Source organism: Geotrypetes seraphini, chromosome 4 (assembly GCF_902459505.1).
Source record: "Geotrypetes seraphini chromosome 4, aGeoSer1.1, whole genome shotgun sequence".
Classification (NCBI taxonomy): Eukaryota; Metazoa; Chordata; class Amphibia; order Gymnophiona; family Dermophiidae; genus Geotrypetes; species Geotrypetes seraphini.
The window spans coordinates 176593246-176615960 of record NC_047087.1 but is presented as its reverse complement, the minus strand read 5'-3'; the positions used below and the strand labels follow the sequence as shown (position 1 = coordinate 176615960).

Here is a 22715-nt window from a genome sequence, read left to right as displayed (position 1 = left end):
ATATGGAAGGGGGAGAGGACAGACAGTGGATGGAAGGGGCAGATGCTGGATTGAAGAGACAGAGAAGGCAGACGCTGGAAGGAAGAGAGTGAAAAGAAGATGAAAGCAGAAACCAGAGACGACAAAAGGTAGAAAAAAATAATTTTATTTCTATTTTGTGTTTAGAATATATCAGATTTGAAATATATATCCTGCTAGAGCTGGTGTTTCTATGTTTTCTATGTTTCTATGTAACTGGGGACTGCAAAACCCAGGCAGTGCTTCTTTAGCTTCCAGCTGGCTTAGGGCGCTCTCTGACCAGGGGGCAGTTGCCCTAGTTGTACTTCCCTAAAACTATTCCTGTCATGTGTGACAGCAGTATTCTGTTAGCATGATATTTCTGTGTAGCATTCTGTAATAATTTGGTTTGTTCAGTTTTCTTGATAGTAGAGGGGATATATGTGAAGGGGAGGGGAGACAGGGGTTTTGTTGATCCTTGCTCTGAATTATTTGTATTTATAAAATGACAATTATACAGAATATTGTTTCTTTTTATACTTTAATAAAATACATTCAATATAAAATCATAACTGAGGCTTATGTGGATGGGATCAGATGATTTATGGGGACCGAACTCGCAGAAATGGGGCGGGAACGGGGTTTTTAAATTTTAGTCCTAGTAGTTTGCCGGTCCACAAAATAATTCTTTTTTTTCTGCCGGTCCACAGGTATAAAAATGTTGAAGAACACTGATCTATGCTATCTTTTGCCCATGCAACAAAATTTATGTCGGCCAAATTAAGAATCGCTGAACTTCTCAGCTGTATATGCACTAGTAAAATAGAGGGCCCCCTTAGTGGATCATTGGAGATAGGCCAACCATTCATTAAATGATTTGAAATTTTGTATGATCAGACAGTTTACTTTTCTTACAAAGTGAGATATCTCTCGTGTACTTACCTATCATGAGCAGCACCTGATATATTCCTGGCGTACAGTCAAACCTGGTGAACTCACTAAAGAGATTGAGTGGATAACATTTCATTGAGGTTTAGTTCTGAGTAATAATACATTTTCAACAGATTCACATTTTACAAATGTTTGAGTGGTTGTCCAATCATTGAACTGTGCGTCATTGATTGAAGACGTAATTTAAGTCGTCATTCCATTGCACTGACAAATCAGCTCACTCGGGCATGCACGGAGATAATGCATGAGCTTTCTTCTTCAATCCACTTTGAGCCCTGAAGGTGAACTTCAAATTTGATTATAGTATTTTGATTTATACAGTATATGATCGAGATTTCTGAGAGTGATGCAGTTGAACATATGGATGGGAGTACAGATTAGGGAGTGAAAAGCTTATGTGTACGACAAAACAGCGGAACTTGGGTGTGATTGTATGTGATGATCTTAAGGTGGCCAAACAGGTTGAAAAAGTGACGACAAAAGCTAGAAGGATGCTAGATTGCCTAGGGAGAAGTATGGCTAGTAGTAAAAAGAAGGTATTGATGCCCCTGTATAAAACTTTGGTGAGACCTCATTTAGAATATTGTGTACAATTCTGGAGGCCACACCTTCAAAAAGATATAAAAAGATGGAGTCGGTCCAGAGGAAAGCTACTAAAATGGTATGTGGTCTTCATCATAAGGCGTATGGGGACAGAGATCTCAAGCTGTATACTTTGGAGGAAAGGCGGATGAGGGGAGATATGATAGAGACATTTAAATACCTATGTAATGTAAATGTGCATGAGTCGAGTCTCTTTAATTTGAAAGGAAACTCTGAAATGAGCTTGTTTAGGTTGAAGTTAAGAGGTGATAGGCTCCAGAGTAGAGAATGACACGGTGAGAAAATCCATCACCGTTCACGGCCCCGCGGATAATCGCGGGAAACTATCCTGTCATTCTATAGTGTCTATCTTAACCTCAGTCCTTCTATGAGATGATTTTTCAGTGCAAAGCTTGAGGGTCAGTGGCTTTGTCCAATCATACTCAGATTCTTCCCTCTCTCCTTATAGAAAGACATGGAGATAGTTTCCTGCGGTTATCTGCAGGGACGGGGATAGTGATGAATTTTCTTACCATGTCATTCTCTACTTTGGAGTAATCTAAGGAAATACTTTTTTACAGAAAGGGTGGAAGATGCATGGAACAGTCTCCCAGAAGAGGTGGTGGAGACAGAGACTATCTGAATTCAAAAGGGCCTGGGATAGGCATGTGGGATCTCTTGGAGAGAGAAAGAGATAATGGTTACTGTGGATGGGCAGACTAGATGGGCCATTTGGTCTTTATCTGCCATCATGTTTCTATGTTGGGATTCGTTTGAAATGTCTGCTTTTAGATAAAGTCTTCCTCCTGATGAAGAAACATCTGGAAAACACGATCAGTGTTGAGGAAGCGGTTACTATGGATTGATTGAGAAATTTTTCATTATTTTTTCACCACACTTTGGGATTATAGAGGATTTTGTTATGGACACTTGATTTAACATGTGGATTATCCTGGCAGCGTTCCATTTTTTTTAAATGGACAATCATGCGCCCAATAGCCCGTATGAACATAAGCAGATCATCAAAGAGATAAGTGTCATCATCTTACCTTCTATTGTTTGGGTTTACTCTTGAGGCTGACATACGCCAATACTTGATGAGTGGTAGGCAGGGGGATGCGATGATGTTTTAATGAATACCTTCATGATGCACTGCTACCGGTGCAAGATAGGTGTTTGACTGAGCAGATTCATACGTTATAATATAATTTTCCATTATTTATATTCAGTATTATTATTTTTTATTTTTAGAGATTTCTTTGATTAGGTTTTTGAATTCCGGAAGGTTTTAAATTAAAACCATGTGGTCATTTTGCATATATCTTAGATGAAGATTGAACGAGCATGATATCATTTGAGCAGAGTCCTTAGTTACTGCTACCTTCAACCCGTTTGATCCAAGGAAATCAAAAGTTAAGCAAATTTGATAAACACAACAACAAAGTTTGCCTCTCCTGAGGCTTTCAAACAAGAAAGAATTAGTCTCTCCACAATCTTTGCTAAAATCTCTGGTGTGTAAATAACTACTCAAATTCTGAAGGAATGCAGGTATGAGAAATGTTTCTTTAAAAAAGCATCTCGCCATTGAAGACAGACACAGAAAATGACATGGTTAAACAGATAAAAGTGCTCAGGCAGGTAGAATAGACAGTTGAATTATAGGGGTACAAGAAACAAGATAAGTGGGACATTTTTTCCACCTGAAATTAAGATTGTGTCTTAGGGCTTTTCAGCTTGGAAGAGAGACAGCTAAGGGGAGATTTGATAGAGGTCTATAAAATACAGAGTGGAGCAGAAAGGGTAGACATGAATTACTTATTCACTCAATCCAAAATTACAAGGACAAGGAGGGTAGTCATCCAGAGTAATCATTTCTTAAATGCATCATGATCATTTTCTTAGCTCAGTGGTGGGAAGGCTGAAGACTCCACTTGAGACAGTCTCCCCTTCTTTTCTACAGCCTTTCTGCTGCTGCAATTTTCCACGATCAGATGAGTCCCCTGCCTAGAATTAGCAACCAACCTTGAAATGATCTAGAAAGCATGCTATTTTAACAAATGACACTATATGCCACTGTTGGAATTAGCTTCCTTCTAAATAATGTCCTCCCTACAGTTATACAATATAAATAAATGCACTGCATTGCAGGAAATACTAGAGATTAACTTAGCAACCAGCTATATTGTCACATAAAAGTGGAGAAAATGACCTAAATAAGAAAGTACTTACAGATATAGACCTAAGAGCCTTTATCATTGGGCATTTGTGCCACCATATATATAGCTGCATTCAACAATCCAAAGTGTAGTTCATTTTCAAAAAACTATTACCAATATCAAAATATCAATTTACCAGTTTGCAAAAAAGTTGAAATTCCTAGAGTATCCCTTCATATTCAGTGTCGTGTTCAGAAAATTGTCCATGTAAACAAACAATCCTTGATGTCTAACCCACAAAGCATAACCCAAAAGAAGCTGCCACCACTACTTTAAACCCAGAGTCTGAGCTTCAAATTGTCTTTCCAAAATCATGACTGTCTTGCGATCTGAGCATGGGTCATTGACGCCATTTGTGAAAGCTTCAGGTTTGAAAATAATTATACATGCAAAATGACACCAGCGCAAGGTTTTTAAAATTATAACCAAGATTTATTGAATTATTGTTTCTATTTTTCCATTATTAGATCAAAAGAATCCAGCATAATTAATGCTTACGGTTGCGCTAATGGGAGATCGTTATTGTGGCCAAAGGCTGGCCTTCTCACAACGATCTCGAACTCCTATCTCTGGTCATTCTATTATATAACTTTTGGCTTAGTGACATCATCAGTATAACAACGAATAACCATTCACCAAAGAGGTGATCTTAAAAGTTTTGACAAAGGAAAATAAATCCCTCCATGTTTCCATGTTTAAAAGTTATACAGTTTTAGAAAATTACTTTTGATTTCTGAATTAACATTATAACATTATTCAAAAGAATTCTACAATTATTAACAGGGTGCCTTAGAAATGCTCAGCCCTTCCATGCTGACAAGTTCTGAGCCTTAAAGGAAAAAACTCTTGGGCTGCCTGAGCTGACAGTCTCACACAAAGAGCAGGAGTAGTCTCTGACTTAATCACTCCCAGATGTTGCCTCAGGATTTCTTTTAGGCAAATATATTTTATGTTTTTCAAACCCTATGAGGTTCAACACAGTCACACATATTCATTTATACTTTGCTTGGCCAAGCCTCCATACATTCAATAAATCATAATTTTCATTCAAAACTACATCCAATTCAGTTTGGGGACACGCTATCCTTCTCTACCAGACTAAAGCAAGCACATCTGGTGTTAATTAACACCACGCTGATGGGAGCGGGAAAAACTCAGAGAGGACAAAGAAGACAGAAAACCAGTCACTGGCCCAAGATAGTGTCCAAAGACAGGACAGATATAGTACACACAGAGAACCAAACTGGATTCCATGTAATCATGATTTCCACCATGATTTGGCTCAACAGCAAAGTACATAAACAGATATTATTATGCTTTCCCTTATATTAATCCTTAGTATATTTTTCTCTTCTGGCCTTAGCTACATTATATTTAAATTTTTATTCACCTGTTTTTCCGTACGCTTCTATTTGGGCGTGGTCCTTAACTAACACAGATGTTTATCTAACTAGAATTACCCAGAATCATATGAAAAACAGGCACTTTTGTAGAAAAACTCCACAAAAATACTGCACTATCATGCTCCGACATCCATTCCATTATCGTCCCATAAACAGCACCCCCTGCTGGCCACGAGCCACTACTCCTCAAGATCTTACACATCTTTCAGTATAATGCATCCCTCACTTGGAAGAATCATGTGCTTGGTGACCTGAGCTACCACAAAATTTACCTTCAGCTGATTAAACAGCTGCTGGAACTTAGGTGCCATCACGTACAGTCTGGACATGGCTTTTGAAATCTTTAAGAATCTTTCTGGGGTCTCTCACTTCTCCATAATTAGGGCAGTAATTTCTGGATGCGCTGTAAAAAAGGAGGTCTGAGCATTGAAGTCGCTCATGACCATACACTGGGAAGTGGAGAGTTGAGCTTCGAGCTTCAACTCCTTAATAGCATCTATTATAAAATGGTGGACAGAGACAGACTTGAATGGCCTGCAGATCAAAGGGTCACCCTCCCTCCCTCCTCCCCACCCCCACCGATCAAGTGCCCGAGAGGCATCTTGGCTGTCAGACTCAAACAGGGAAATGGATTCTTCAAGGACAGTCTCTGATCCTTGAGATAAAAAGGGCATTAAGTCTAATCTCCAATCCTGCCAGTCTGGCTCCAAGTGGTTGCGGTAGCTGGAGGTCCATTTGCTTATGTGAGGAGAAATCAAAGGAAGTGAATGTACTCCATGGACAAAAGGCAGTGTATTTTCAGGCTGCACCACATGCCCTGGCCCTGTTAAAAATTCTCTCCACATGAGATTTACAAATTCTGGGGAAAAGCCTGCTGCAGGGGAGATAAAACGAACCCTGTAGAACCTCCAACTAGGCTTTTGTGTGTTCCATGGACTCCACATGTCTTCACGAAATTCGGGCTCTAGACATAACCTTTATCTTGGACCCACAGCATGGGGTTTCAACCCTGGAAAAGGGGCTAAGCTCAAGGCCTCCGCTCCTCCCTCATGCACGCTATGGCACACAGTACATAAGAACATAAGAAGTTGCCTCCGATGGGTCAGACCAGAGGTCCATCGCGTCCAGCAGTCTGCTCCCACGGCGGCCCATCAGGTCCATGACCTGTAAGGTGATCCTAGTCTATATCATTTAAACCTCCTTGTCCTTCTATCTATACCCTATCATAACCTATCTCTACCTCTGTCTATATCCCTCAATCCCCGTATCCTTCAGGAATTTATCCAATCCTTTGAAACCCGATAGTGTACTCTGTCCTATCACAACCTCCGGAAGCGCATTCCAGGTGTCCACCACCCTTTGAGTGAAAAATAATTTCCTAGCATTGGTTCTAAACCTGTCCCCTTTCAATTTCTCTGGGTGCCCCCTTTTTCTAGTGGTTCCCAATAGGCTAAAGAATCTGTCCCTTTCTACCTTCTCTATGCCCTTCATGATCTTGAAGGTCTCTATCATGTCTCCTCCGAGTCTCCGCTTTTTCAGGGAGAAGAGCCCCAGCCTTTCTAACCTGACTGCGTATGAAAGGTTTTCCATACCTTTTATCATTTTCGTTGCTCTTCTCTGAACCCTCTCAAGTATCGCCATGTCCTTCTTGAGGTACGGTGACCAATATTGGACACAGTACTCCAGATGCGGGCGCACCATCACGCGATACAGCGGCATAATGTCCTTGTTGTAATACCCTTCTTAATAATACCCAATATTTGGTTTGTTTTCTTTGAGGCTGCTGCACATTGTGCCATTGATTTCATTGTTGTGTCTACCAGCACACCCAAGTCTTTTTCAAGGGTACTTTCCCTTAGCACCGATCCCCCCATTTTGTAGCTGAACATCAGGTTCTTTTTCCCTATATGCATGACCTTGCATTTCTCTATATTGAAGTTCATTTGCCATTTATTTGCCCACTCTTCCAGTTTGTTTAGGTCCCTTTGTAGGTCTTCACAATCTTCAGCGGTTCTAACCCTACTACAGAGTTTGGTGTCATCCGCAAATTTTATAACTTCACACTTTGTCCCCGTTTCCAGGTCATTTATAAATACATTGAACAGCAGCGGTCCGAGCACCGACCCCTGTGGAACACCACTCGTGACCCTCCTCCAGTCCAATTAGTGGCCCTTCACACTAACCCTTTGCTTTCTGCCTGCCAACCAGTGTTTATCCACCTGTATACGTCCCCTTCCACCCCGTGGTTCCACAGCTTCCTAAGTAGCCGCTCATGAGGTACCTTGTCAAAGGCTTTTTGGAAGTCGAAATAAATGAAACATAGAAACATAGAAAGATGACGGCAGATAAGGGCTACAGACCATCAAGTCTGCCCACACTATTGACCCTCCCTATTAAGTCTAATGACCCCCTTAAGTATAATTGTAATTATACTGCCACTCTACTGACTCGCTCTTTCAAGTCTATACCCTAGTGACCCTATCCCTTGGCATGACCCTCGTAGGGATCCCACATAGGTATCCCATTTATTCTTTAAGTCTGAGATGCTGCGTGCCTCGATCACCTGCACTGGAAGCTTGTTCCAATGCTCAATCACTCTCTCCGTGAAGAAGTACTTCCTGGCGTCTCCACGAAACTTCCCTCCCCTGAGCTTGAGCAGATGACCTCTTTGTCCATCTGGCTGTTTATCCCTTCAAAGAAGTGCAGTAAGTTTGTTTGGCACGATCTTCCCTTGCAGAAGCCATGCTGGCTCGCTTTCAGTTGTCCATTTTTTTCTATGTGCTCACAGATGCTGTCTTTTATCAGTGCTTCTACCATCTTGCCCGGAACTAAAGTCAAGCTTACCGGCCTGTAGTTCCCCAGGTCACCCCTCGATCCCTTTTTTAAGATAGGTGTGATATTTGCTAGTTTCCAGTCCTCCGGGATCTCCCCAGTTTTCAAGGATAGGTTACAAATTTGTCGGAGTGTTTCCGCTATCTCGTTTCTTAGTTCTTTTAGTACCCTTGGGTGGATCTCGTCCGAGCATGGTGATTTGTCACTCTTCAATCTATCTATCTGTTTGAGGACATCCTCATGGCTTACCTCTAATTGCAACAGTTTTAATTCCTCCACTGGCCATCCAGCGCAAAATTCACATAAAATGATGTTAACACACCCTGAGGGGTCCATTCTGGTTGATTTAAAAAAAAAAAATAAATAAAAAATTACAAAGGTTTTGAAGCAAATAAGATGACTGTCACTACAAAAATTACACAAAAAATGGCCCGTGGAGACATTATTGAATTTTTTTTTTAAAAAGCTAACACACGGGTTTAGAGATGGGGGACCTGAACCCTGATCCCAGAAACCCTCAAAAATGAAGTTTTTGCCCCCCCCCCCCCGATTTTCCCATAGGGAATAATGGGGCTCTACTTACAATTCTGTGAAAGTGCCTGCCTGTCGGCTTTCCCTGCAGCTAGAAAAGACCTCCTGACTCAGAAACTTCAAATGACTCCAAACTAGGAAATCTTCGGGTTGCCACTTGGAATGACCCCGTCCAAGACCTCCTCGAAGCGTGACTGGGGGAGGGGGTGTTAAAAATACACAGTCAGCTCCATGATCTCCCAAGGGTTCTTACTAGGGGTTCCCACAGCCTGCGCTCAAGCCACTGAAAAATTCAGAAGGGGAGCTGGATCCCAGGGGAACGGACCTAAAGCACTAAAGCAGCACACAGCAGGCTGGCTCCACAGAGCCACCTGAAGGTTTGCCCTGCGAGTTACAGTCCGGCTCCATGGAATCTGCTTTACTAAGTATATTAGACAAGTTAGGGAAAACTCTACCTGTCAAATTGGAGGCTGACACTGAGCCCAGAGCAGAACTCCTGGATGCATTAGATTTTGAAGAACTCCTAAAAGAGCTTAGGTTGCTTTACACAATCTACACAGATAAGCGCTCTTTAAAAACTGGGAGACTCCTCTTTCTGTCACTATAGCTCCAAGATAAGACTCCCTCTACGGAATAATATCTGGTCCTGGTTTTGACAAATTGCAACTGCCACATCAATCGTTACTTCTGGAATCGACCCTTAAAAAGTCTTCCAGCTCCAGGGTTTATACCATTGCGCCTCCAGGGCATGGAGGGGAGTACTATGAATAAATTTGGTCACCATCTTTACCAGAACTCTATGTTGGCCAACCAAGTTCTAAATTACAACTTCTACATGTCTTTTTTACCTTAAACAGCTCATCAAGAAGTAGGCTGATTTTGAGCAACATATTCCATCTGACCGCTTAACTGATTTTCAACACACTATTCAGTCTCCATCAGACAAAAAAAACACACGGCAAGAACAGTATTTGATGCATCTGAAATCATCCAGAGCATCTGTCATGTCTGTTGCTATGAGACATTATGCTTGGCTGTGAGCCTCACATGGATATTAATCTTCAAGGTCGTTTAGCCAACATCCCTTGTCTTGTTGAAGAACTCTTCAGTGACAAAATAAGAGGCTGCTGCTCAAACATTTACTCAGCATGAGCAGAATTGGAATTCTTCAAGATCAAAAAATAAGGCTCAATCATCTAAGCCCCCTTCAAAATCTAAATCTTATTCCTGTAAGAGGTCGTATCCTACAACATCCTCTTCTTCTAAGCCTCCACCTTAGAAGAGACAGAAGCAACACAGACCTCAGAAGCCCCAGTCTTTGGCTCCTCAAAAAGCCAGTTCAGTCTTTCTGATGTGCTTCTAGAGAGCATGGCCAAAATTTTTCCTTCTCAGCCTCTTCCCCAACCCATTGGAAATTGATTTCAATTGTATCATCAGCACTGGACTCTCATCACTACGGACTCCTGGGACCTCAAACTCATCAAGAAGGGTTACTCTATTCATTTTTTAACCATTTCCTCAAACCACCCTCCAAGAGAGTCCTCTTTCACATCTCAAAAGACCTCCCTTCTTCAGTAAATCAAATCTACTTCAACTAAACGCCACAGAAGTAGTTCCCCCATCAGGAGTTCTACTTCAGGTATTTCCTAATTCCAAAGACGGGAAGTCTTTGTCCAATTCTCAACCTCTGAGTCTTAAACAAATATCTAGTCAAAGAAAAGTTTTGCATGCTATCTTTAGGGACTCTATGTCCACTTCTAGAATGAAAGATTGGCTGTGTTCTCTAGACCTCAAAGATGCCTACTCACACAGATCCATACATCTCAATCAAAGAACAGTTTCTACATTTTTGGATAGCTTAGCAACACTTTCAGTACATAGTTCTGCCATTCGGCCAAGCTTCTTCTCCAAGAGTATTCACCAAGTGCCTAGTGGTCATAGCAGCAACCCTGTATACTCATGGGTGTCAGGTGTTTTCATATCTAGACGACTGGTTGATAAAGGCTCCATCTCTTCAAGCAGTCCACTCAGCAACACAGTTGATAACTTTTCTTCAGCTTCTAGGATTCTAAGTCAACTTCCCCAAGTTACAGATTCACCCCACCCCCACCCCCCACCAGCTGCTGCAATTCATAGGCACCCTACTCGGCACCAAGTTTCTATGGGCTTTTCTACTTCATCAGAGACAGGACACCTTACTTCACATTTGCAGTTATGTCTCCACTCTACAATCCATCTCAGCAAGAAAGATGATGCTACTCATAGGTCAGAAAGCATCCACAGATCATGTTACCCACTTCGCACGACTTCATATCAGATCAACTCATCCCCTTATCCTGAAAGATCACAGTAACCTCACCTCTTCGTCAATCCCTTCAGAGGTGGATAGATTCAACAAATCTTTCCAGGAGTCTTATGTTTCACGTTCCCCCACATCAAAGTGTGCTTTCCATGGATGTGTCCATGTATGCTTGTGGGGGACTCATCTGGACAGTCTCAGGACACAAGGTCAATAGTCTGCTCTAGAGAAGACATTCTACATCAGCCTCTTCGAACTGCAACCAATTTGGAATGCTGTCAATACCTTTCAAGACAGACTTTCCAACTAAATCACCTTTGTTTGAACGGACAATCAAGTAGCAATGTACTACATCAATAAAAAAGGAGGAACAGGCTCTTTTCCTCTGTCAGGAAGCCGAGCACATTTGCACCAGGGCAATTGCTCAGAACATATTCCTAAAAGCCATAGGGAAACAGAACACTTTAGCTGACAAACTCAGCAGATTTCTTTGGATGCACAAGTAGATTCAAATCCAGAGTATTACACCACATTTTTTTACTATATGGGACTCCTCAGACCTGTTTCCGTCTCTCCACAACCACAAATTACCTGAATTCTGCTCTAGACAGTACTCTCATCATCTCGAAGCAGATGCGTTTCTTCTGGATGGGACGAACAAGTTCCTCTATGCATTTCCGATAACCCCTCTCATTCTGAAGACTTTAGTCAAGCTCAAACAAGACTCAGCTACCATGATCCTGATAGCTCCTCAGTGGTCCAGACAACCTTGGTTTTCCCTTCTACTTCAACTGACTGCCAAGGATCCAATTTTTCAAGTTTTTAATAAAATTTGATGCTATCATATACATTCTAAGCAATTTACAAATAAAGACGGGGAAACAAATCAAAAACTAAAGAACGCCTGCGACAGTACAAATTAAGAAGATTCAACTTAAGTAAATGGCATTACAAAAAAAATGGACAATAACAGAACCTGACATGACACAGCAGGAGTGGGGGCAAAAATACAATATATATAGGATAGGAAACAAAAAAGGGGCAAAACAAAAGGAGAGGAAGTACTAGGATCTGATTCTTTTAGAAGAGAATGAGAGACTGATGGAAAGAGCAAGAATATCCCAAGGGAGGAATTAGGTATTTTTAGGCATCTTAAAAAAAAATATGTTTTAAGAAGACCTTTAAAGATCTTTCTATCTCTGCTCACTCAGAGTCAAGGTTCTTTTACATCCCAATCTACAATCTCTGCACCTCTCGGTCTGATTTCAGCAGATTTTAATCTTTCTGACTCAGTACAAACCATTATAGCTGCTTCCAGAAAACCACCTACTCAGCAATGCTATCAACAGAAGTGGACATGCTTCCATTCCTGGTGTAATCTCCATGACCAAGATGCTTCCTCCTCATTTCTTCCTTCAGTGTTGGATTATCTGCTCCATTTATCTACTTCTAGACTTAAAAACACTTTGGTCAGAGTTCACCTCCATGCTATTAGTGCTTTCAATGTTTCTGTCAATAATAAACCTCTGGCCAATCATCCGCTTATTTCCTGGTTTATGAAAGGTATTTTCAATTTCAAACCTCCGCTCAAGCCGTCACTAGTTACATACAATCATGATGGCAGATAAAGGCCAAATGGCCCAACCGGTCAGCCCATCCGCAGCAACCATTATCTCTTGCTCTCTCTAAGAGATTTCACGTACCTATCCAGGGCTTTCTTGAATTCACACAGTCTCCACTACCTCTTCCAGGAGACTGTTCTATGCATCTACTACCCTTTTTGTAAAAAAGTATTTCCTTAGATTACTCCTGAGCCTATCACTTCTTAACTTCAGTTTACATTACATTACATTAATGACTTCTATTCTGCCTGTACCTTGCAGTTCTAAGCGGATTACATCAAAAAGATAACTGGACATTTCCGGGAAGAGGAATACAATTAAAGACGTTGGGCCTAATACATCAAAATGATAGCTGGACGTTTTCAGGAAGAGGAATACAATTAAAGGCGTTCGGTCTAAAATAATTTTGAAGGGAGGATACTAAGAGGGAGAGAGAGGGGAAAAGAATGGGGGTTAGGACATTTGGATGAATTTCTTAAATAGTATGGTTTTGAGTTATTTTCGGAAAGCTTTGAGGTCAGTTGAAGCTGTCAGTAGGTTGGTGATGGAGGGGTCCAATTTAGCTGCATGTGTTGCTAGAAAGTTGTCGTACATCTTTTTGCACTTAGTTCCTTTAAAAGGGGGGTAGGAGAAAGGGGACTGGGTTCTCCTCTGTCTGGATGAGAGGTTCCTATTTAGGCAGTTGTTTAGGTGGAAGGGTGCCATTCCATTTAATGTTCTGAATAATATGCAGTATAGTTTGAATTGGATGCGGGCTTGTATTGGAAGCCAGTGTGAATCTAGGAAGGCGTTGGTGATGTGGTCAAATTTTCCAAGGGAATAGATCAATCTGAGGGCAGTGTTCTGCACGGTCTGTAGTTGTTTTATTAAGTAGGTGGGACAAGGAAGGTAGAGGATATTGCAATAGTCCATTAGATTTAGGACTAGGGATTGGACTATGAGTCTGTATTGTTCTTTGTCGAAGAATTTTCTAATTTTGCGAAGGTTGCGCATGGTAAAGAATGCTTTTTGTGTGATTTTGTTGATTTGCACCTGAAGAGTGCAACATCTGTCTACTGTTACTCCAAGAAGTTTGAGAGCGGGCTGTATAGGATATTTGGTGGTTTTTATTTCTAGTTCAGTTATAGAAGGGGTTTTATCTTTTTCAAGCAGTAGAAATTTAGTTTTGTCTGGGTTGAGCTTCAGTTTTTGTTCTGTCATCCATTTTTCCACTGCTTCTAGAGTTTTTTCCAGGTTATCTGTTGTAGTGGGGTCTTGTGAGTCAAAGAGGAGGAGTATGGTTATATCGTCTGCATAGCTGAATGAGGTTACTTCAAGTTTGTCTAACAGGGTACCAAGGGATGAAATGAAAAGATTGAAGAGCATGGGTGACAGTGGAAAACCTTGAGGTACTCCACAGGGATTGGTCCAGGGTTCCGATATAAGATCCTTTGTTTTTACTCTGTATGTTCTTGTTTTGAGGAATCCTTGGAACCAGTTGTATACTCTGCCTGAGATCCCTATTGCTTCTAATATCTGAAGAAGTATAGTGTGGTCAACCAGGTCAAATGCGGCAGAGAGGTCGAGTTGAATTATCAGCATCCTTCTTCCTTTGCTAAGGTGCTGTCGGGCTATATCTAGAAGGGAAACTAGCAGTGTCTCAGTGCTGTGGTTGGATCTGAACCCTGATTGAGTTGGGTGGGGTAGATTGTGGTCTTCAAGGTAGTTGGTGAGGTATTGGGCAACCAGACCTTCTATTAGTTTAACATATAATGGAATTGAGGCGATGGGACGGTAGTTGGAGGGGGTGTCTATTGGTCCTTTGTGATCTTTCAGTATTGGGGTGATTATGATTTCTCCTAGATCTTGTGGGAATTGGCCTTCCGTGAGCGTTGTTTGGATCCATTGCAAGAGGCAAGCTCTAAATTTGGGGGAGGCATTTGTTAGTAAATATGAGGGGCAATTATTCAGGTCGCATGACACTCAACTATATTTATTAGACGTCTGTGTGGAATACTGTCAAAGGCTTTGCTAAAATCTAAATACACCACTTCTTGCATACTCCCTCTATCCAATTCTCTGGTCACCCAGTCAAAGAAATTGATCAGATTTGTCTGACAAAACCTACCTCGTGAATCCATGTTTCCTCCAGTCCTGTAATCCACAGAATTCCAGAAACTTCACTATCCTCTGTTTTAAAATAAACCAAGCACATCAAAAGACACCTTTCATGCTTGCCAGCAAAAAGAGAAACTGAAGTGGACAGCAGACTCTTGGGAGGAGGTTTTAAAAGCTATGATTGACATCTTTCCACAGTATGTTCACGAGAGTGGTTAGAGCACCCTAATGTTCAATATACCATTTCTATTGACCTGGAAAAGTCTACTATCTCTTTCCTCTGCCGCATTTCTTTCAAAATATACGGTACATATTGAGATCCGTTTGTCCCCCAAATGTTCTGTGATGACACTGTCCATTTGAAGGTATGAAATGAGTTGGCATAGCATCTTTGGAAGGTCTATGTGAGCCCAGCCTTACATTGCTAGCCGTCAGCATTTTCTGTTGGCCTAACCAATGTCAGCAAAGACCTATGGATATTATATCAGTCATATCTGATCTTGGGTGATGTCAGCGCAGATAGACCATCAGCCTCAGAATGCCTAAATTACATCTAAATTATCAGTGCTTAAAGTAACAAAAGACCTTGGCACAGCCCTGAGATTCTCTAAGGTCTGGTGCTTAAAATGGACAGTAGCCCCAGCTGCATTGTTAATCAGAAACATTGTCAAAGTGATACTGGAGATTAACAGTAACTCCAGTCTATGAGGGACAGTTTCTCTCTCTTTTCCAGTCTCTCACGGCTCAAACCTTATTTACCATTGTTTCAAACAATTTACCAAAAGATAAGGATACTTAACAACAATAGATTTTAGTTTTAGAACAAGTCTCAAAACTTATAAATGTAAGAGGTTAAAATCCTTAATCTCTCTCTGGAACCTGGACCACCCTTCTTCTCTCTCTGGACCCATTTACCCACGCTCTCTCTCTCTCACTCTGGACCCTGGTTTACCCTCTCTATATATTTTCTCTGGATACAGCCTCTCACCTACTCAGACACACATTAATGCAGGTAAATTGTCCTCTCTCACTCACACACACAAACAATCTCTAAATCCACTCTGCATTTGTAAAGCTTATTTCTATCTCTTTCTGTACATTTGTAACCCAGCATATGCTTGATGTATTTTTCTAAACATTGCCCTTCTGTAATATTAAGAATATTTCTGTACAATATATTCTTTATGCAATCACTCTTGGTTGTCATTGTCATTAATTTCACTTCCTACTGAGCCTTCTATGAGGGCACTGAACTCGGGACCTGGCGGATTGTAAGGCCGCCACCTTATATCATTGGGCGCTCGTCTCATCTGCTTCAACATCACCCCATTCAAAACCTTACATTTTGAGAGATTGTCCTTACAGTCTACTACTGTACCAGCTATTGACAGAGCAGTGCATTCTTCAAAAGAGAACCAACATCTCAAATCAGAAGCAGCAGCATATTTCAAGGCAACTATAGCAGGATTAATATTTTAAGGCGCTTTTCTATACATTCTTACAGTCAGAGAAAAATTCTGCTTGGAATGCTTTTGTGTTTTAAATACCTGCACTGGAGAAATGGCATCCAAACTACTGGTGCTAGGAGGACGACCTTTGGGCATGACTCCAGGTGGTGGCTGCCTTGCTTTATTCATAACATTGCTGCAGTTTGCCACCATAGTTAGGATGGTCTCCGAGAGCTCCTGGGAAATGCTCCTGAGCAAAAAAACATGGAAGAGGAGATATGTAAGAAAAGCATCTTCCAACTTCACTAAAAACATGGCAGTCAAACTAAATCACAGAATTAGGTGACTGACTACCCAGTTAATCAACAGTTCTTTTAATCTTAACAGGAGATGCAAGGTGTTCAAAGGAAATTAATTCTAGTTATCAAAAACATGCCAGCATAAAATGAATTTTTGTATTACTCCTGACTATCAGTTACTGTTCAAAAACCAAGAGAGACTACAAAGAACGATGTTCTTGATGATATTTTTTTAGTGTATTATTCCAAGACAAAAAATACACATCCACATATGTTGCGGTGTTAATAGTACCAAATGCGGTTTGTGTTTTGGCGGACATGCCTTTCTCAGGGGTCCTACAATTATAAAGATGTAAAGCACAGTTACTTACCGTAACAGGTGTTATCCAGGGAAAGCAGGCAGATATTCTCTACATGCGGGTGACATCATCCACGGAGCCCCGACGCAGACAGCTTTTCAAGCAAACTTAATTGAAGATTTCAAGTTTGCTGGTGCTGCACCACGCATGTATATGCCTTCCCGCTCCACTAGAGGGCGCATCCCCTCTTCGTGGTCTTCAGTTCAGATAGCTAGCAAAGAAGCCAACTCCGGGGAGGTGGGAGGGTTGAGAATATTTGCCTGCTGTCCCTGGATAACACCTGTTACGGTAAGTAACTGTGCTTTATTCCAGGACAAGCAGGCAGTATATTCTCTACATGTGGGTGACCTCCAAGCTAACCAAAAAAAGAGGCGGAGGGAAGTTGGCAATTTAGGGAAACAGATTACGCAAAACCGACTGGCAGAACCGGCCGTTGCTCCTGGACAAAGTATCCAGACAGTAGTGAGAAGTGAAGGTATGAACCTAAGACCAAGTGGCAGCCTTGCAGATCTCCTCAATAGGTATGGACCTGAGGAAAGCGACAGAAGTCACCATCACTCGGACTTTATGTCCCGTGACCCGACCACGCAGCGAGAAACCAGCCTGAGCGTAGCAGAAGGAAATACAAGCAGCCAACCAGTTGAACAAGGTGCGCTTGGAAACAGGACATCCCAAACGATTAGGATCAAAAGACAAGATCAATTGAGGAACCTTCCGATGAGACTGGGTACGTTGGAGATAGAACGCCAACGCCCTCTTACAGTCAAGAGTATGAAGCGCCACCTCACCAGGATGAGAATGGGGTTTAGGAAAAAACACCGGAAGAACAATAGACTGATTAAGATGAAAATCTGACACCACCTTAGGCAAGAACTTGGGATGAGTGCGCAGGACCACCTTGTCATGATGAAAAACCGTGAAAGGTGGGTCTGCAACCAAAGCCTGCCACTCACTAACCCTGCGAGCAGACGTGAGGGCAAGCAGGAAGATCACCTTCCAAGTAAGGAACTTCAGATGAGCTTTGTCCATGGGATCAAAGGGAGGTTTCATCAATTGAGCAAGAACCACATTGAGATCCCAAACCACAGGGGGAGGCTTGAGAGGAAGATGGACATTCAAGAGACCCCTCATGAAACGAGAAACAAAGGGGTTGGCAGAAAGTGACTTCCCATCAAGCTGCCGATGGAAGGCAACAATTGCACTAAGATGTACACGAACAGAATTGGTCCTGAGGCCAGACAGAGACAAATGCAGCAAATAATCCAAAACCGAAGATAAAGAAGCAGACAAAGAATCCACCTGATTCGAAGCACACCACGTGGCGAATCTAGTCTACTTCTGGGCATAACACTGCCTGGTTGAAGCCTTCCAAGAAGCTTCCAGAACCCTCACCGATTGGGACAACTCAAGGGAAGGAGTCAGGTGGAAAGGAACCAAGCCGTCAGATGTAGAGACTGCAGATTGGGATGCAACAGCGAACCCCGACTCTGAGACAGCAGAGAAGGAAACACAGGCAGAAGTAGAGGATCCCTGACACTGAGTTGAAGAAGCAGGGAAAACCACGGCTGCCGAGGCCACCGAGGAGCGATCAGAATCATGGAGGCGCGGGAAGACTTGAAATGGACAAGTGACCTCAGAATCAACGGGAAGGGAGGAAACGCATAGAGGAACCTGCCCGTCCAATCCAAAAGGAACGCATCGGCCTCGAGACGATCCCGGGAGAAAACCCAGGAGCAGAAAAGAGGCAACTTGTGATTGAGGGGCGAGGCGAAGAGATCTATCTGCGGAGTCCCCCACTGAAGAAACACCTCACGCAGAGTCTGGGAATGGAGAGACCATTCGTGCGGCTGCAGGAGGCGGCTTAACTTGTCCGCCAGGCAGTTGTGTTCGCTCTGGATGTTAACCGCACGAAGAAAGATGTTGTGGTGAAATGCCCAATTTCAAAGACAAAGAGCCTCCTTGCAGAGAGACAGGGAACACGTACCCCCCTGCTTGTTGACGTAATATATCGCTACCTGGTTATCCGTGCGTACCAGGACCACCCGATCCTGAAGCAAATGGCGGAAGGCCACCATGGCATTGTAAATGGCCCAAAGTTCCAAAAAATTGATGTGGCAACGACGGTCTGCACTCGACCAAAGGCCCTGCGTACACAGACTGTCAAGATGTGTACCTCAAAGCCTATGCCGAGGAGTCCGTCGTCAGGACCTAACATAGTAACATAGTAGATGACGGCAGATAAAGACCCGAATGGTTCATCCAGTCTGCCCAACCTGATTCAATTTAAATGTTTTTTTTTTTTTTCTTCTTAGCTATTTCTGGGCGAGAATCCAAAGCTTTACCCGGTACTATGCTTGGGTTCCAACTGCCGAAATCTCTGTTAAGACTTACTCCAGCCCATCTACACCCTCCCAGCCATTTGAAGCCCTCCCCTGCCCATCCTCCACCAAACGGCTATACACAGACACAGACCGTACAAGTCTGCCCAGTAACTGGCCTAGTTCAATCTTTAATATTATTTTCTGATTCTAAATCTTCTGTGTTCATCCCACGCTTCTTTGAACTCAGTCACAGTTTTACTCTCCACCACCTCTCTCGGGAGCGCATTCCAGGCATCCACCACCCTCTCTGTAAAGTAGAATTTCCTAACATTGCCCCTGAATCTACCACCCCTCAACCTCAAATTATGTCCTCTGGTTTTACCATTTTCCTTTCTCTGGAAAAGATTTTGTTCTACGTTAATACCCTTTAAGTATTTGAACGTCTGAATCATATCTCCCCTGTCTCTCCTTTCCTCTGGGGTATACATATTCAGGGCTTCCAGTCTCTCCTCATACGTCTTCTGGCGCAAGCCTCCTATCATTTTCGTCGCCCTCCTCTGGACCGCCTCAAGTCTTCTTACGTCTTTCGCCAGATACGGTCTCCAAAACTGAACACAATACTCCAAGTGGGGCCTCACCAATGACCTGTACAGGGGCATCAACACCTTCTTCCTTCTACTGACTACGCCTCTCTTTATACAGCCCAGAATCCTTCTGGCAGCAGCCACTGCCTTGTCACACTGTTTTTTCGCCTTTAGATCTTCGGATACTATCACCCCAAGGTCCCTCTCCCCGTCCGTGCATATCAGCTTCTCTCCTCCCAGCATATACGGTTCCTTCCTATTATTAATCCCCAAATGCATTACTCTGCATTTCTTTGCATTGAATTTTAGTTGCCAGGCATTAGACCATTCCTCTAACTTTTGCAGATCCTTTTTCATATTCTCCACTCCCTCTTCGGTGTCTACTCTGTTACAAATCTTGGTATCATCTGCAAAAAGGCACACTTTTCCTTCTAACCCTTCAGCAATGTCACTTACATACATATTGAACAGGATTGGCCCCAGCACCGAACCCTGAGGGACTCCACTAGTCACCTTTCCTTCCTTCGAGTGACTTCCATTAACCACCACCCTCTGGCGTCTGTCCGACAGCCAGTTTCTGACCCAGTTCACCACTTTGGGTCCTAACTTCAGCCCTTCAAGTTTGTTCAACAGCCTCCTATGAGGAACTGTATCAAAGGCTTTGCTGAAATCCAAGTAAATTACATCTAGCATATGTCCTCGATCCAGCTCTCTGGTCACCCAATCAAAAAATTCAAATCAGGTTCGTTTGGCACGATTTACCTTTTGTAAAGCCATGTTGCCTCGGATCCTGTAACCCATTAGATTCAAGGAAATACACTATCCTTTCTTTCAGCAACACTTCCATTATTTTTCCAACAACTGAAGTGAGGCTCACCGGCCTGTAGTTTCCTGCTTCATCCCTGTGACCACTTTTATGAATAGGGACCACATCCGCTCTCCTCCCATTCCCAGGAATCACTCCCGTCTCCAGAGATTTGTTGAACAAGTCTTTAATAGGACTCGCCAGAACCTCTCTGAGCTCCCTTAGTATCCTGGGATGGATCCCGTCTGGTCCCATCGCTTTGTCCACCTTCAGTTTTTCAAGTTGCTCATAAACACCCTCCTCCGTGAACGGCGCAGAATCTACTCCATTTTCTCGTGTAACTTTGCCAGACAATCTCGGTCCTTCTCCAGGATTTTCTTCTGTGAACACAGAACAGAAGTATTTGTTTAGCACATTTGCTTTCTCCTCATCACTCTCCACATATTTGTTCCCAGCATCTTTTAGCCTAGCAATTCCATTTTTTATCTTCCTCCTTTCACTAATATATCTGAAAAAATTTTTATCTCCCTTTTTTACATTTTTAGCCATTTGTTCTTCCGCCTGTGCCTTCGCCAAACGTATCTCTCTCTTGGCTTCTTTCAGTTTCACCCTGTAGTCCTTTCTGCTCTCCTCTTCTTGGGTTTTTTTATATTTCATGAACGCCAACTCTTTCGCCTTTATTTTCTCAGCCACTAGGTTGGAGAACCATATCGGCTTCCTTTTTCTCTTGTTTTTATTGATTTTCTTCACATAAAGGTCCGTAGCCATTTAAGTCCGTATGTTTGAAATCTAGGACTTTAAGTATCGTGCGGCCGCTCTCCACTTTAGCCGTTATATCAAACCAAACCATTTGATGATCGCTACTACCCAGGTGAGCACCCACTCGAACATTAGAGATACTCTCTCCATTTGTGAGGACCAGATCCAATATCGCTTTTTCCCTTGTGGGTTCCGTCACCATTTGTCTGAGCAGAGCCTCTTGAAAGGCATCCACAATCTCCCTACTTCTTTCCAATTCCGCAGACGGAACATTCCAGTCCGCATCCAGCAGGTTGAAATCTCCCAACAGCAGAACCTCCTCTTTCCTTCCAAACTTTTGGATATCCACAATCAGATCCTTATCAATTTGCTGCGATTGAGTCGGAGGTCTGTAGACTACACCCACGTAGATAGAAGTTCCATCTTCTCTTTTCAGAGCAATCCATATCGCTTCTTCCTCTCCCCAGGTCCCTTGCATTTCGGTCGCTTGGATATTGATCTTTACATAGAGAGCTACTCCTCCACCTTTATGACCATCTCTGTCCTTCCTAAAAAGATTATATCCCGGTATGTTTGCATCCCATCCATGTGATTCACTGAACCATGTCTCTGTGATAGCAACAATATCTAGATCTGCCTCTAATATCAGGGCTTGCAGATCATGAACTTTGTTGCCTAGACTGCGAGCATTTGTGGTCATCGCTTTCCAGCTATTTTTCAGCTATAATCTCCTTTTTCGTATGGATTTTTGTTTCGTTTCACTTTCCGTTGCAATACTAAGAAATGAGTTGCTGATATTGCTTATGTTGCAGCCTTTACTACTATCACATCTTTTCTTTTGCCAGGGGTGGGCTCTATAATTGTCCTTCGTACATACACCACCCCCACCTTCTAGTTTAAATGCCTAGAAAAATATTGTCTAAATTTCTCTGCAAGGTTTCTTTTTCCTGCTGTAGTAATATGTAGCCCATCAGTGCAATATAGCTTCCTGTCCTTCCATGTATTTCCCCATCCTCCTATGTACCTGAAGCCTTCTTGATGACACCAGGCTCTGAGCCATCTATTAAAGTCCTCTGTGTTTTTCACTCTTTGCTCTCTTTTTCCATATGCAGGCAGTATTTCAGAAAAAGCTAAAGTCTTTACAAAAGGTTTCACGTCCTCACCAAGCTCCCGAAAAGCTTTCTGTGCTGCAAGTGTGGAGTTGTTGGCCAGGTCATTTGTTCCCAGATGGATAACAACATCAGTGTTAAAATCCTTAATTTCTTCCTTAATTATAGTCAGTATTTGCCTGGAACTCCTGGTAGCTGAGGATCCTGGAAGACATTTCACTATTTTGGTCTCCTCGCCTTGTGTTCCAAGGTTAATGCCTCTGATGATGGAATCCCCCAACAGTAATAGTTTTCTGTTTTTGGCTTTTTTATTTGTGCTTAGGGTGCGCTTGTTCTCTTGAGTTACCTTAATTGGTATCAGTCCCACCTCCCTTCTGTTTTCCTGAGTATCGCAGTGCACTAGTGGAACGAAGGAATTCTGTAGAGGTAATATTAGTGAAGGTGGATGTTTCTGTGTTACATGTCACAGTCTTCCTGAGCCTATTGTGACCCATTTATTCC

General features: G+C 42.5%; 1 protein-coding gene across 13 annotated transcripts in view; it reads right to left on the bottom strand.

The window, feature by feature from the left end:
- CNOT1 (CCR4-NOT transcription complex subunit 1) overlaps positions 1–22715 on the bottom strand; it is a 1050915-nt gene that overhangs the window by 625619 nt on the left and 402581 nt on the right. For all 13 annotated transcript variants that reach the window (XM_033940598.1, XM_033940586.1, XM_033940591.1 and 10 more), the window contains one exon: positions 16078–16228. In XM_033940598.1, the coding sequence (XP_033796489.1) occupies positions 16078–16228 (151 nt within the window). The remainder of the gene's footprint in view (positions 1–16077; positions 16229–22715) is intronic.